At 41.1% G+C, this 14,842-nt stretch overlaps 4 protein-coding genes across 5 annotated transcripts; 2 read left to right on the top strand and 2 right to left on the bottom strand.

The window, feature by feature from the left end:
• The first annotated feature begins 220 nt into the window (after nt 1–220).
• Nucleotides 221–7,255, top strand: LOC115018755 (fibrous sheath CABYR-binding protein-like). The gene is made up of 7 exons (XM_029447957.1): nt 221–230; nt 358–469; nt 702–764; nt 5,982–6,041; nt 6,216–6,308; nt 6,414–7,131; nt 7,196–7,255. The coding sequence occupies exons 1-7, from the start codon at nt 221–223 to the stop codon at nt 7,253–7,255; spliced, it is 1,116 nt and encodes a 371-aa protein (XP_029303817.1).
• Nucleotides 1,760–4,916, bottom strand: LOC115018728 (tigger transposable element-derived protein 6-like). The gene is made up of 2 exons (XM_029447912.1): nt 4,590–4,916; nt 1,760–3,865 (listed from the first exon to the last, which is right to left on the bottom strand). Exon 2 carries the CDS (start codon nt 3,858–3,860, stop codon nt 2,568–2,570), a length of 1,293 nt encoding a protein of 430 aa, XP_029303772.1. The 5' UTR covers nt 3,861–3,865; nt 4,590–4,916; the 3' UTR covers nt 1,760–2,567.
• On the top strand, nt 7,226–8,123 carry LOC115018730 (zinc finger protein 185-like). Its single transcript, XM_029447916.1, has 4 exons — nt 7,226–7,310; nt 7,410–7,473; nt 7,776–7,875; nt 8,011–8,123. The coding sequence occupies exons 1-4, from the start codon at nt 7,298–7,300 to the stop codon at nt 8,113–8,115; spliced, it is 282 nt and encodes a 93-aa protein (XP_029303776.1). The 5' UTR covers nt 7,226–7,297; the 3' UTR covers nt 8,116–8,123.
• Nucleotides 8,124–8,298: 175 nt separating this feature from the next.
• plp1b (proteolipid protein 1b) lies at nt 8,299–13,832 on the bottom strand. 2 transcript variants are annotated; one of them, XM_029447915.1, is made up of 7 exons: nt 13,680–13,832; nt 11,401–11,587; nt 11,150–11,306; nt 10,755–10,932; nt 10,430–10,503; nt 10,177–10,242; nt 8,299–9,210 (listed from the first exon to the last, which is right to left on the bottom strand). In XM_029447915.1, the coding sequence occupies exons 1-7, from the start codon at nt 13,681–13,683 to the stop codon at nt 9,139–9,141; spliced, it is 738 nt and encodes a 245-aa protein (XP_029303775.1). In that variant the 5' UTR covers nt 13,684–13,832; the 3' UTR covers nt 8,299–9,138. The 2 variants fall into 2 exon arrangements, with proteins under 2 accessions (XP_029303775.1, XP_029303773.1); XM_029447913.1 differs by lacking the exon at nt 13,680–13,832 and adding an exon at nt 11,945–12,195.
• Nucleotides 13,833–14,842: the final 1,010 nt, after the last annotated feature.

The following is a 14,842-nucleotide window of genomic DNA, read 5'->3' as shown; positions in this document are numbered from 1 at the left end:
AGGATACAGTCTGACAGGTTGTGTATGAGATGTGTGGTCATGAACAGGTCTGCAGTCAGTGGTGAGTATATAGAAAGAGAAACAGGAAGCAGATACAGTTTTATACACAGTGATTACTGTTATATTTGTGTGGAGACTGTGGAGAAAAAATTATCTGGAATAAATTTGAACTTTTTAAAATAATCTCATCAGGTTGAACATCTGAGAAAATATCAGCATCATGTCAGAAGGCAAGTCACACTTGAATCCAATATTTCATCCGTTTATAACATTAAAAAACAGTATGCGAGTATTCTTGGTATCCACACAGTACTGACATAAAGGGTGTGTGTGTGTGTATGTGTGTGTGTGTTGTAGAGGTTGACAGGAACAAGGTGTTTCAAACCATCAGGGTGCGGACTTCACTGAAGAATGATGGCTGTTGGATCCAGAATTCAAAACAGGAAAAGGAAAAGCAAGACAAAGCAAGGTATTCTGAGCGATTAAGATGCTACATTAAAAATTAATTGTTCATTTTAAGCAATAGAATGAATTGAATCTGTTGCCATCTTGCATTTTACAGATGTGCTATAGAGTAGCAAGGCGTTGTTAATGTAATGTCCTCTTTAGCTTCTGTAATTGTCCTATATTACAGGCACTGACTTTTTGAGAGAGAAATGGTGCAAAGAAAGATGCTGCAAACAACTCCTTCTGTTTTGCAGTACGGTCCAGGCTTCTCCAGTCAAGCAGAATTCATACGTCTTGTCCACAGCCAAGAGATTTGAGTGAGTACCCCATAGAGGTCGCCACTGTACTTAGGAACAACAACAATGAAAGCAGTAAATCCACTTGTATCATGACTATTAATCCATCCAGACAAATACAATACCAAGGTTTTTCCAGCAGATGTAGCGATTTCGACAGTATCACCCGCTTGGAAACAGTGAATAAAGTGCTTTAGAAAGTGTTGTTTCCCACATCACTAGTAAACCCATGAGATCTGATGCTGCTCTATTTCAAATATTATGTTTCATTTGTCATTTCTTTTATAGATTTATTAACAAACTAACTTATTTTTGGGTTGAAAATGCAGTAAAGCTAAAAAAAAAATATTGTGTCTGCAACATCTCCACTGTTTATAAAATGTGTTGCAGAGACCTATTTTGATACAAACATTGCGGTGGCAGTTCTGCAAGGCAAACTGAACTTCTCCTTTGACTATGTTGCGTCAATGAAAAAAAAAAAGAAGTATTAAGGCTTCAGGCACAAATCACCATCTGTGATATTAACATACATAAACATTAACTTAGTCCTGGGCAGCTGCTGCATCCATAAAGACCCACAGGGCACTGCAGGCAGACTTTAGCTGGTTGATGAAGCTTTGATCTGAATACAATTCTGACTGGAGTATTCCCCCTCAAGGCACACAGGAACAGATACTGCTCTAACAGCACACCTGCAAGTTTGCCCTTCAATAGCAACAGGCTTCCAGGAATCAATTTTTAGTGCGTGTTTTACTAGTCTCATTGTTTGAGCATAAAAAGTCATGATCATGATAATCATAAAGACATATTCATATATTTTCTTTCAATAGACTTTAAATATGTTCTGAAACATTCATTGACTGTTTGCACTAGTTATACCCCACCACTGTATTGTTGCCAGCTGTACCTATTGCATTGAGATTACATCACCTGACTTGAACGGAAGCACGCACACAAACACACACACACACACACACACACACCCTTTAGTAAATTATTAAACTTATGGACACATATGAGATGCAAAAATACATTTATTCTCCCTGAGATCATACTGTAGTTTCCATTCATCTGTTTGAATGGCATTACATATTTGAGCACATTTATGTGTAAAGAAACCCCTCCCCAAATTAAAGTACATGTAGTCTTAGTGAGTATATTAAGAATACTTGAAGCAAAGGAATTATACGATTCACAACTGAATTGAGTTAGCCGTTTCAAACACATTGTTATCGTTTCCCTTCTATCAGTATTAAAAGAACATTGTTACCCCTCCGTTGTCGCAGGCTTGAACATTACGAGGAAGAAATAACTTAGGTACGACTTTTTTGCAAATCTTCTGCATGCATACTGGATCATAATACAGACCTCAATATCAACCTACATTTTCACAATGTACTAGTTCCTGTAATTATAGAGTCTCGAACAAGAAAACACTTAACATTGTGGCATATTTTTAGATCTGTCCATTTATATAAGCATGTAATGAGGTTGAGAAAATAAAACATATTCTTGTGTATCCGAAATATAATTTTTTCTTTCTTATTCCGTTAAAACCTTTTTGACTTCTTTAGATTTAACCTTGGTGACGCCCCTCCCTGTGCAGCATTTTTACTTATTACTAAATCTGAGCACATATGACATGTAATTAATATCAACACACCTCTTTCTTCTGGCGAGCTGACAAAACAGCGCTCTGCGTGAAGGCTGAGGGAGGAGGGGCACGATACTCAAGGTGAAATGTAAACCCATTCAGTATTTAAAATGACAGAACTAGCCAGGTTTAGTTAAATGAAACTGTCACTCTCTTTCCTCCCTGGGAAGTTAGGATTCAGGAAGAGGGTCCAGCTGCTGTGAGGTCTCCCCCTGTGCTGATGTGCACAGGGAGGATCCAGCTGCTGGGCCCATGCTGTGTGATGGCATTAAATGACCCTCATTGATGGCAAAGTGGTTCAGTGGGTAGATGCCACATTTCCTAAAGCCTTCATTTACAATCCTGACACCCTCCTCCTCCTTCACTACCTGATACGTCCCTTTAAACACAGCTGAGAACTCCTTCTTGCTGACTGCAAAGTGAGTATCAGTGGAACCACCATCACCTATGAGTGCTGCGAAACGCTGCTTCAGGAGACCGAAGAGACCCGCGTCGAGTGGCTGCAGGATGTGAGAGCAGTGAGGCGGAAGACACAGAAGGATGACGTCCTCCTTACGAGCAGCTTCCACCACCTCAAGGTTCACAGGAGACTTGTGGCCGTCGAAAATCAGCAGCAAAGGACGCTCCTTCGGTGCGTGCAGGAGGAAGTGTTTGAGGAACCATTTCTTGAAAAGGTCAGAGTTGATACACCCCAAGTCTGACCATCCATAGAGGGCGTTTGGAGGCCCTTGAGTCTTGTAACATACTCCCCCTGGGTATGCCTTTGAGTAGATAATAAATGGGGGAATGTCCTCTCCAGCTGCGCTAAAGCAAGCCAGGGCGGAGATGTGGTCCCTCGAGCCTGACGTTGGCTTGTAGCCCAGACTGGCAGATTTGGGGAGAATCACCCTCTTCCTGCCCAGCTGAAAGCCCGTCTCATTGCAGTTGAAAATTTGATGAGGCTTGTCTCTGAGCCCATGAGCGTCCATGACAGTGCTCAGTAAGTGTAAAAACTGATCCACTGCTTCCTTTCTCACACATACTGTCCTCCCACGAACAACATTGTCTGCTGGCTGAATGGTAATATTCTTTTCTTGCCGTTTTCTAAAATTGAGCCACCAGGTCTGGCCTAGTTTAGAAAATGCCACTCTCCGATGCTGCCGCTTGTAAATGGAGGAGGCAAAGGACACCAGCTGTTGCTTTGTCAGCGGGAATCCATGCTTGGACATGTATAAAGAGAACTCCACCAACAGCTCCTCGTCGTCAGATGTTATAAGCTGAGCTGGCCCGCTGCGACTCCCTGGTGTCACCCGTCCACTCACTCTGTCCCCCAGGGAAGATTTAGGGACTCCAAACTCTTTGGCAGCCTGTCTCACTGTACACCTTCCCGACTTCACCTCGACCAGTGCACGCTCCATGGCCTCCTCTGTCCATTTCTTCTTCTTCTTCCTCCCGATTTTGTCAAGATGATTTCTCGAAGGCATTTTTTCTAGGATTGCACAGGAAATGCAGGCATGAATAATACATATATTACACACAATCAGCCTAACTATGCAAATAAAACCAGTTCAGAGAGACATCTTCAGGGGTTTTTATTCTCCTTTGTCTACACTTTCCCCCTTCTAACAATGAACCACAGACAGCACACAGCTTTGTCTGGCCCTTTTCCTAACTGCTAAAGAGATTACATCACTTCCTTATTCTGATCCAAGTTTATTTTACAAGATGGCTGTCCTATCTGTTGTCGTTTACAAGCACAAAGCTAAAAAAACGAAGCAAAATAATCTCCTGCATGCTCACTGCTTAGATGAATGCACAATGCTGAAGTTGGGTTCTGATTCATTAATTAAAGAGGGATTTAAACTAAACTTAAGGGACACTATTACTCAGCAGATTCTCTGTTGTAATATCACTTAAATCTGTCAAACATGAATTAAGAGGCCATTACATCCTCTTTTTAATAAACCTCCAGTCAACCTCTGAAGACAGAAAGGGGTCACTTTTTGTCCATCCAAAAGCATTTTTTATACACTGTCTTTCTCCATCCAGACCACACAAGTCAGGGTCTAGATGTAAGAAACATGTTTATCTTTACACTTTCCATATTCATCTAGTCCAGGCTTACTTTAACATATGTACCATAAATATAATGTACTTGTACTTTCGGTCACTTGATGCGTAGAGAAACCTGCTAAAAATACCAAATGACTTACTGATCTTGGGGAGTCGTCGTCCTAATGTTTAGTTAGTGGGGGACAGATGAGCACTGTCCTGTGATGGTTGTGAGTAGCGCACCTTGACGTTGCTGTTTGTCAACTAGCTACAATAATGTGAAGCCTGGTGGTTTTTGATGCACAATTACGCTTTAAAAAAACAAACAAAGTCACAGTGTTTCGTCTACAGTTGCCGCTACATGTCTTCCGGTTTTAGAAACTTTAAACTAAGTGGTCTTGTTTTATCAGAGCCACACATGTCCCTGCCTAGCATGAAACGGCTAACAGCTAGCATCACAAGCCAGGAGACAGCGGAAGACAGCCGGAAGTAGATGATCGGTGTCTTCAAAATAAACGTATTGAAGTTAATAGGTTTCAACTTTACAGATATTCAGATAAAAACAATAAATTGCATGACAATGCTTATATGACGTGAAACTATTGTAGACAACAATGTGTACTTTTCTATGACAGATTAAGATAATTCCTTGTCTATTGGTAGTTCTGGGGATAACCCCATGGCAATTCATTTGTATAATTAAATCCAGTCTCTTAAAAATGAATGTAAATGTTCACTTGCTTTATTTTCAGTGTGTACAGGTGGACAATGTTCTTATAATCTATCAAGAGTTGCATCATTAACAGGATGTTTTGCTACTGCAAGCTTAATTGACCCAATCCAATTTGGTGTGCCTCTAATCTTTTACCAGCAATGTCAATAGATGAGAGACACAAACCAAATTGACCAGATCTAACTGAATCCCATTCCTTGTTCAGGAAAACAGGTCCACACCCTCACTTCGCTTTCACGTGTTTGATGATATTTACATTGGTAATAAACTTTGTGTTGACATTTAAGGCTGTATTTGTCAGCTTTGCTTCATCAATCAATGTAGCTGGCCCTACTTTTTCTTTTTTTATACCACTTAGCTCACATGCTGCTGTCCTTTATGTGTGATTTGTTGTGCTCATCGTATAATGCAGGTCAGACGTTTTGTGCAACATTTTTGTAGGTTATAGATGAAATTGTCACTTATATATAAGAAGAATAAAGAGTCATATTCTGAAACTGCCATAACTTCTACATCTCATAATTTCTTGCTTATAAGGTTTCATCTTTAGACACTATATTCAGCAAGAAAGTAGGATGTTTCCTGTTGTAATATTGTACATATACACTATCTCTTACACAAAAGACTCTTTTAATCATTTCAATATGGAGCATTTGGCTTTCATGGCAAGTTTGAGCTAAAATGATTTAAAGCTGATGAAATCTTTCATTTATGTAAAGCATTATTTAGCGAGATATCATTTGCTGCTTTTTGTTGTCTGCTTTAAGGTGATAAATGCCAAGGTTGTTTTTAAAGTGTGTTTTATATTCTTACCCTGTAGATCAGTAGATTCTCCACCGAGCGCTGCTCTCCAAAAGGCACAGTTTTCTCCATCTAAAGGGTATGTATGTGTTGAATTTGAACTGAAAATAATCTGTGCAACCACAGTCCACTTGTTTATAGGTTTGCATAATTAATCTCTGTTAGGTCTGAACATTTAAAACAAAAATACAAAATGTTAGTGCCAGATGTATGTATCTAAGTTTATTATTACTATTCCCTTGTATGTTTTTAGCGATTCAGCTGATCAGGCAAATGCTGAAGTTATTCCTCCCCAAAAAGATGCTCAGCCTGAGGAGTCAACAGTGGAGAGCACAGATGACGGAAAGTTCGTATATGAGAGCATCTCTCTACTGATTGTAACCGCTGCTGAGTATAGGGAATTTTGTTCATATGTCTTTTTTTGCATAATAAGTAACTCCCTCTGTTACAGGCCCCAAGCACCCACAGAAGAACTGAACGGTGAGGCACAACCAAAACATTCAGTTGTCAACACAACTGCAAAAAACAAGGAAGAACATGCTGATGCAACAATTGACCTGTCAAACGTAGAACAAGTTGAGGCCGAAGTGTCTGCAGATACTCATGTGGAAGATCTTGTTGCAGAAACCTCTGCTGCGGCTGTCACAGAGGAGAGTAATGACACCGCTGAAGTCCCTGCTGCGCCTGCGGTCAAACTGAAACCTCAAGAGAACCCTTCAATCGAAACAGAGCCAGCTAATTTGACACGTTTGGAGGATGCAGGAACAGTATCAACTGTTCAACTGGCAGAGGGAAGCTGTGAGGAGGATCCTTTAGAACAGGCTACTGCAGATGTTGTTAAAGCTGTAATTGAGGGTGCCGTGAAGTCATTCCCTGAGACCCCTGCTGTGACAGATGCGGCAGGAGAAGAGGCTCCTCTACATGTCAGTGTTGAACCAGTTCCTGACTTAGTGACAGAGACTGTGTCCGAATCACCTACCCAAGCTGAAACTGCAGTCAAGTCTGTAGAGGGTGAGGTCGAGTCTGCAGCCTTAGCAGAGATACTTTTGAAAACCAGAGCCACTGAGGCGGTTGAAGTTCAGCTTGTTGATAACACTGTTGTTGAACCAACACCTGAGAGAGCAGCAGATCCTGTCGTGGAGTTGAACATCAAGGATGCTCTTGAATCTGTAAAAGCTTCTGATGCTGAAGCCGTTCAGGATAAGATTTCTGACAGACTCATTGAACTGTCAGAAGCGTTGGACGTGGAGCCACCGAACACTGAAGCTGCTCCCGAGCCTCTGCAAGATCTAACACAATCCCACCCTGAGGAGGCCGAGCCGAACCAACACTCTGATGATACCAACACGTGAGTGGGACCACATATTTACTTTATTTCTTATAATATTCACATATTCACTTGTACAATAAATGCATCTTATTGTTTGATGATGGCTATTTGTTCTAGCTCGGACATATTTCAAAAGGCCCAAGGAGGAGCAACAATCCACTCAAACTCAGAATAAGACCAGGTAATGTCTCACAGTTTAGAATTTCAAACATTATGTAAGTTATGAAAAGTAAGAACTTAAACACAATGTTATGGTATAGACCAGGGTTTTTTCAAAGTATGAGAATGTGGGTCTCCCATCAGACCAGGCTTGGAAAAGCCAAGACAGCCTAATATTGCTGTTTGACATAACTTCAGACTTCATCAAATAAATCAAAAAAGGTTTGTCCCAAGGCATTTATTAGTTTCTGAAACAGCAAAATTCCCTATGAATGGAACACACAAAGGTTAACATTGGCGATAATCATTTTCTCTCTTCTGCAGGAATACCAATGTTTGTTCATTCTGTGACAAAATGATTAAAGGAAATGTCAAGATTCACCTCAGTGAACCTGTGATGACGTGCCACCCCGACTGTCTAAAGGTTTGTTCCGTCAGTTAGGAAAATGCTGTACTTACGTTCTATATGTGGTTATATGTATTGGATTTGATTGAATGATAGGGTCTTGTCTTTGCATAATGTTAATATTGATTAATATTGTTGATATTGTTTTTGCAGTGTGGTGTGTGTGCTAAGGCCCTAGGAGATTTGCTGACTGTCATCTTCTTGCATGACCAAGTGGTCCATTGTGGTGGCTGCTTTGCAAAAACTCTCAGAACCTGAAGCCTAACTGGGACAAATATGTTGCTGGACATAAGACATCGTGTCTTGTCAAATATTATGTAAAGAAAAGGTTTGGCAGCATGTTATTTCTGATAGTAATTGCCAAAGATGCTTATATGAAGTACAAGAAAGATTTGTATTGCGACACACTGTATATGGTGAAATAAAATCACAAACTACTGCTGCAGATTTAAATGGTTTATTCAGCCTTAATTAAAAATGAGCACACACAACACAACCCAGTTCAGTAAGTAGCAGGGCTACACATCAAACATGAGTCACCTGGAGGCATGTTATTAAAGCATCAACACCTCAGTAACATAAAAACAGCTTATTTTAAGCAGTAACCCAAAAACATCCAAAAAAATGGATACATGTCTTTGGTTCCCTCCTACGCAGTGGCATTTAAACAAAGCATAAAATGCATTGAGTGAATGCAAAGTACATGTATTGTAAGTGAATGCACAAAGGGAGATGGGAGGATACACCAAACCCACACAGAGAACTTTGGTACCCTTGCTTCATGATGTTGCCACACAAGAAGGTGATAATGAAGCAGCATGCAAAATCATATTCAGAACCAATATATGCATCAGTAAGCACTGAACAGAGTGCATGCAGTTATGATTTGCGAGGCAAGCTGTCATTGCTCTTAATTATTCATGAAACGTCATACATCACAATCTGACAACAGCATCAGCACCAATGAAGCTTCACAAAATAAAAGGAGAGATGCAACCTACGAAAGGAAAATGAACAACAAAGCTAAGAGAATCATCTGAGAGTAGGATTTGAGGAGGAGGCCGGAGCTCGCTTCTGGGTGTGAATTATCTTCATCTCTCTGTCTGTTGTTCAGTGATGAGAAACATGTGTGTCTGTTATTGGACGATGTCTAAATAAATACTATAGCAGGTGATCCAGGTTTTCGAAGGTGCTGTTTCCCCAGAGGATGAACGGAAGTCTAGTGTCGACTGTCCATATCAAAGCCAGAGGATGGGGTTGACTGGGACGGAGGTGTTGCACTTAGCGGACCCCTTTCCTGCCAAGGAACCGCAAGACTGCGTAGTTGTAGGTGGTGGCAGCCAGATACAGAAACTGCATAGTGTTTAAGTGTTTAATGGATGTGGGAAGAATAGAAAGGAAAAAAGATGAAAACATTTATTTTGATTTGAACATAACATGTACTGGGATGATTATAAACAGCATTGGAAAGTATACATTTGGCACTACAAGTGTTTGATATCATCTTTTTAAAGGGTCAGTTCACTGAAATTACATACAGGTAGTTTTGGTTTGGAGTTTCCCAGAGTTTGAGGAATCCATTCCTGAGGTTTCAGCTCCCAATACACACACACAGTGACTGGAATTTGTGATACACACAGCAGTGAAAACTTTAGTGTCCCTGTTACTCCTGACAATCCACATACTTTGCTGTGAACAGTGTTAGTCGGAGCAAGTTTATAGTGAAGCCTGCAAAGAGATGTTTCTCCTGAAAGTTACTTTTCAATGCTTTGAGTACCACAATAAAAAATAATCATTAACTTACACGGGGTAGCATTGATCTAAGAGGCAAATATCTCAAAACCTAACCAAATAAAACCAAAACTATGTGCGTTTCCATATATCACTGGAGGCAATAAATAAAATACAGCTAAATATGTAATTTTGGTGAACTGACCCTTTATATGTGATCCAACTGGTAGTATTTACAAGAGCAATACTAAATCAAGTTCAAGTTCAAGACCTTTATTTGTCCCAAAGGGGCAATTGGTTCTGCTGCAGTAGCAATAATAACAACAACAAGATAAAAAGAGGTGTATGTGATGATCAATGATCCAACATAATCGCTGCAAAGTGAAAACATTGATGCATTTTATCATCTGTAAGACACGCCTTTATTTTGAAATTCCCATGTGTGTCATAATTTCATCCAAGTGCACCACCTTCCTACAGAGCCCAGTAACAAAATTGTCGAGTCATATTTTAGATGAAAGAAAGAAAGAAAGGAGGGAGAAACAGTAAATATTGAAAAGCATGCAAATTGTAAAAGCAATTGCTCACCAGTGCTAAGAGAGTGACCCCGGCACCAGCAAATGCAGCTATGTACAAGTCATAGGTGACGTAGAACTATAAGACATAAACACAGGTTAGTTTAGTTTATATTCAGAGAATCAATACCTTTATATGTTTGTGTCAAAATGTTTGCTGAGACACCCATCCATTAATCATTTAGAGTAGATTTTACATTGACACCAATTTTAAAATGAGGATGCTGACATGAAAAAGAAAGGGAATATTAAATTCAGCTACTCACTTCGCTGGTTTTGCAAATAGATGCCAAGGTCATCCCACAAGCCTTGCCTGGCATTGCATTCCAAGGAAGCAGACCTTAAATGAAAACATGACGTCAGTATCCCCTACCATTGCTGAATCATGATGAGTTATGACACATTTAAGTTCCTGCTTGCATACAGCCTCAGGGTAAAGAAATTAAGATAAAGGTGCAGTTATCTTCATTATTTCATAACTCATTCAACGAGCGATTTTGCATCCACTCCCCAATGATTTATTCATTGCTTTCATCGGACACATTAACATTCCCGTCGGGTGGACGGTCAGTCATTATAAGGACAACGCACCATACTGCCTGGCGTCCATGCAAATCCAGCCGTGTTGATTAATGCTGGGGGTTGTTTCAGCCAGGATGTTGATGTTGTGGCAGGTCTGCTCCATGTTGAACAAGAAGTAGACTGGGATAGCACTGAAGGCAAACACTGCCAGCCAGATGAAAGCCAAGATGTACGTCACGATGATAAACTGTTGAAACAAAAAGTACAGTGTGTCAGGTCACAGATTTCAGTGTGATAAATGTGGTGTCATTAAAACGGTATTAACCGTAAAATTGCTGAAACAAAGAGCATTTCATTGAGCTTATAGAAGCTTAAACAAACCAGCATTCAGCATCTAAAAAATTAACTGATGTCATATTCCCCCCCCCTCTTTACTTTCCCCTGTCCTCCCTCCTTGTCCTCACCGTCAGGCTGAGGCAGCGGCCACAATGGGTGCTCCTGAATTCACCAAAGGTCTGCTTGACAGCGCTCGTGGTGTAGAAACCCTCGGCCAGCAGCAGGATACCAAAGAGGAAGAAAAATGATGCCAGGCCATAGATCACGTACTGGAAGTATTTGATACTGGAATAGTCACAGGAAGAGAAGTCAGGTCAAACAGTACAATAAAACAACTCTTGAAAGGTCAAAAGTCCCAATTCAGAAACGTTTCACTCACAAAGAGGCCATGACCACAAAGTCTTGAACGTTGCGGGCGAAGTACGTCTCAACGAGGACTTCGGTGTTGGACAACGCTTCATGCCCACAGCCACAAAACAATGCCATGCCGGCATATAACAGCAGGGTGGCCGCCAGGGATGGGTAGGGCACTGCCCAAAAGCATCGGATACAGCAATCATAGCAACCTGAGGGGGCATAATACATCAGCACACAAGCGGCACACACCGCACATATAACCACACAACACATCTACGCCACGGCGGGAAACTCTTTCACCCAGTGGGGGAGCTATGAAAAAGGCCTCGCTGGGTCTGCAAATCCATGAGCATACACCAAACCCCCACGAACAGGCATGAAAGCAACAAAAAAAAATTAGAGTTCAAGCAGCGATTTCCAATAAAAGCGTCCAAACAAAATCAGCCAGCACTGACTTCACGACAATCTCATGCACTTCTTCCAGTGTAAGCTGCGTTGTTGAAGCAGGGAGCAAATATCCCCAGTGTTAATAAATGCATTGGCAGAAATGGGATAGAGGAAAGCACCTAAGGCTTTGCAAAGCCAAGGCTGCCTGACCGGAAACATTTGCTTCTTCTGATCCCGTATTCCACAACAAGAGAGAACCCAATGCCAACCGGTGATGTACAGTGCTGCCTACAAACTGTTGCTACAGTAAAACAAGTCTCTGCGCTGACTTCATCTGTATGTGGAAGCTCCTCTGCTGGTACCAACACCTCACAGCTCAGCCCCTATACTATCTCTGGTCCTGCCCTCTTTCTCTGGCGGTCACAGGCGTCACCAGGCGAGTGAGAGATGGTGGTGAAACATTGGCTTCAGGGGCCTGAAGAAAGAGCTTCTCTTTGTGGCCGCAGATACAATATCCATTGTCTTTGCCATGATCAGGGAGGAACAAAGGGCAGCGATGTCAAACAAACAAAGACCATAGTGCCACAACACACACACATACACACATACACATACACATACAGACACACACACACGCACGCACGCACACACACACACACACACACATTCACACACGCATGCACGCACGCACGCACACGCACACACACACACACACGCGAGGGGTCGCCAGGGCAATCTGGATACCACTGGCACTGTCACTACTCAGGCCACCCTCCCTCCACAGCTGGCTGCGACTGGTACCATAGAGTGTCAATGTCGGTGGGGGCTGGGTTCAAGTGTTCAAAGAGTGGGCAGAAGCATAATGATCGAGGGGGCAAATTTAAATATCTTCACAACAACAACAACAAAAACAACCCTATTCAGTTATTGAGTTGTGTCGCTACACATTTTGCAATCCTTTAGTGGCTAAACTATTATCTCTGTATATTCCGATGATTTAAGTTATTGTCTTGTATTTAGGGGAAATTGCTGCATCAAAACCAAACACCTCAATAAAACACACACGCAAACATAAGCCTGAGATAACACAGCCAGCATCCCTCATGGCAATTTCACAAAATATTGGATTTTAGAAACTGAGGCTGTGACTTCGACAAACTGCTACTAAAGTAGAAATAGTAACAGCAGGAATACTGCTAGAGTCCCAAAAATAATAGCGCCTGCAGACGTCCATGGTTCAGCTGTGCTCTGCTGCAACAGTGGTTACAGTGAAAACGTGATACAGGCCATCATAGTCTCTATTTGAATTTAGTGCCAGGCATCAATGTATTTACATTAGAACCAGATAATCAACACGTGAAAGTTAGCACACAAGCAGTGAAAAAAAAAACGGTTGGCAGAGGTTACTCGGGTCCACAGCTCTCATGTAAATTTGCTAATTTATACCAGTGACACATGTGGGAGTATCTGACCTCTTTGACATGAGTGACCTGGCATGGCCTTCCCATGATGAGAGTCAATGCCCAGCTCTGTCAGCCACTCTGATTCTACTCGTGTTTATGGCTAAACAGGTTCTTTCTTTCTTTATTGAAAAGCAAGTAATCCTTAGTTCAAGTACTCATTCTAAAAACGTCATTGTATGTGAAGTACATCATATATTAGGAATACAAATATCACAAATGTCACAAAGGCTGAATCAATGGTAAATCAACAATCCATCTGTGGATATGAAAATACTTTTGATTAATGAAAGCACGGGATTAATTTGCAGCAAATCTTGCCGCCAGTGCACAGGGGCATGTCTAAGGACAGAAAGGATATATTAAAGGCAACATTAGTAAGTTATTGAAATCCACATTTTCAAATCACATTAATAATAGATGATAAGAGTTATTAAAGATTCGGCGCACTCACCCATGTCCAGAGAGAAGTGTGGGGGTTATTGAAGTTTTGCTGGGTGGCTTTGTGACTGTGATATGAGGATATGAGAAGTTATTCCCCACCACTCCTATATGAATCTGACTCGCGCTTTTGTCTCATCAACAATAGATAGACCACATTTCCCCGAGTCGCATCTTAAAGTCACAAAGTCCCATTTCAGCTGCCAGTCATTATTTATGGTGCCATGGGTTCAGAACTGGGGACAGACAGTGGGTTATGAATTTTAATATGAGTATTTTGTACTTGGTATTTGGTGATATTTACAGTATTTGAGCTGTTCACTGTGAATACACTAAAATATGTGTGTCATTTAGTAAGAATGAGTGTTTTTGTATGCACATTTTAAACAGTATACCAGCCACAAAGATTATAGATTAAATCAGTTTATACAGCCAGTCTAAAATAACTCATATTTCACTTTTAATTTCTTCTCTTAACTTAAAGTGCTCAATACAAATGAACTAACACAACTATCCAGAGATTTTTTACATGCTTTCACATCAGAGGTGTTAAATTATTGCACATGCTGATTTGAAGGTTTCTTTCACTTTTAATGGTTCATCCGTTCATCGTTGACATGCATGTGTTGTCTGTCTGCACACACATGCTAAATGTCAGCAAGATACAATAAACATGTCTGAGGGTCCCGGTGAGAAACACACACAGATAAGAGAGTAAGCACAGACAAAAGAGGGAAATAAATCGAAGTGCCAGTGACTGACATCGATGAAGTTGACCAACAAGGGTGACATTGACGGTTGGGTCCAGCTGCTGCCCTCCTTCCCTCCCTCCCTCATGTTTGACCCAGTTGATGTCAAAGCTGGGTTCAGTACAAAGAAGCCAGTGTGGAGCAGGAGAAAACACCATGCTATCTTTTATTTATTTTTTATGGAGAAGCCCCTCATCCTATTTTTGCTTCCCATTTTAAGGCCATGGCAAACTGGACATAACTGAATGTTATAAAAGTGCCATCACTTTCTAAGGGAGCCACAGACAAACTGCCATTCTACTAATTGGGCCAGATAATCCACACAACAATCCTCTGGTCCCCTCACAGATCAGCACATTTGAGAGACTGATCTGTTGTTGAACATAAATTCACACCTATTAAGATGATGTGTTCACAAAGTAATACC

The sequence above is a fragment of the Cottoperca gobio genome, chromosome 14 (genome assembly GCF_900634415.1).
Source record: "Cottoperca gobio chromosome 14, fCotGob3.1, whole genome shotgun sequence".
In the NCBI taxonomy this organism is placed as follows: Eukaryota; Metazoa; Chordata; class Actinopteri; order Perciformes; family Bovichtidae; genus Cottoperca; species Cottoperca gobio.
This window is presented reverse-complemented; position numbering and strand designations above follow the sequence as displayed.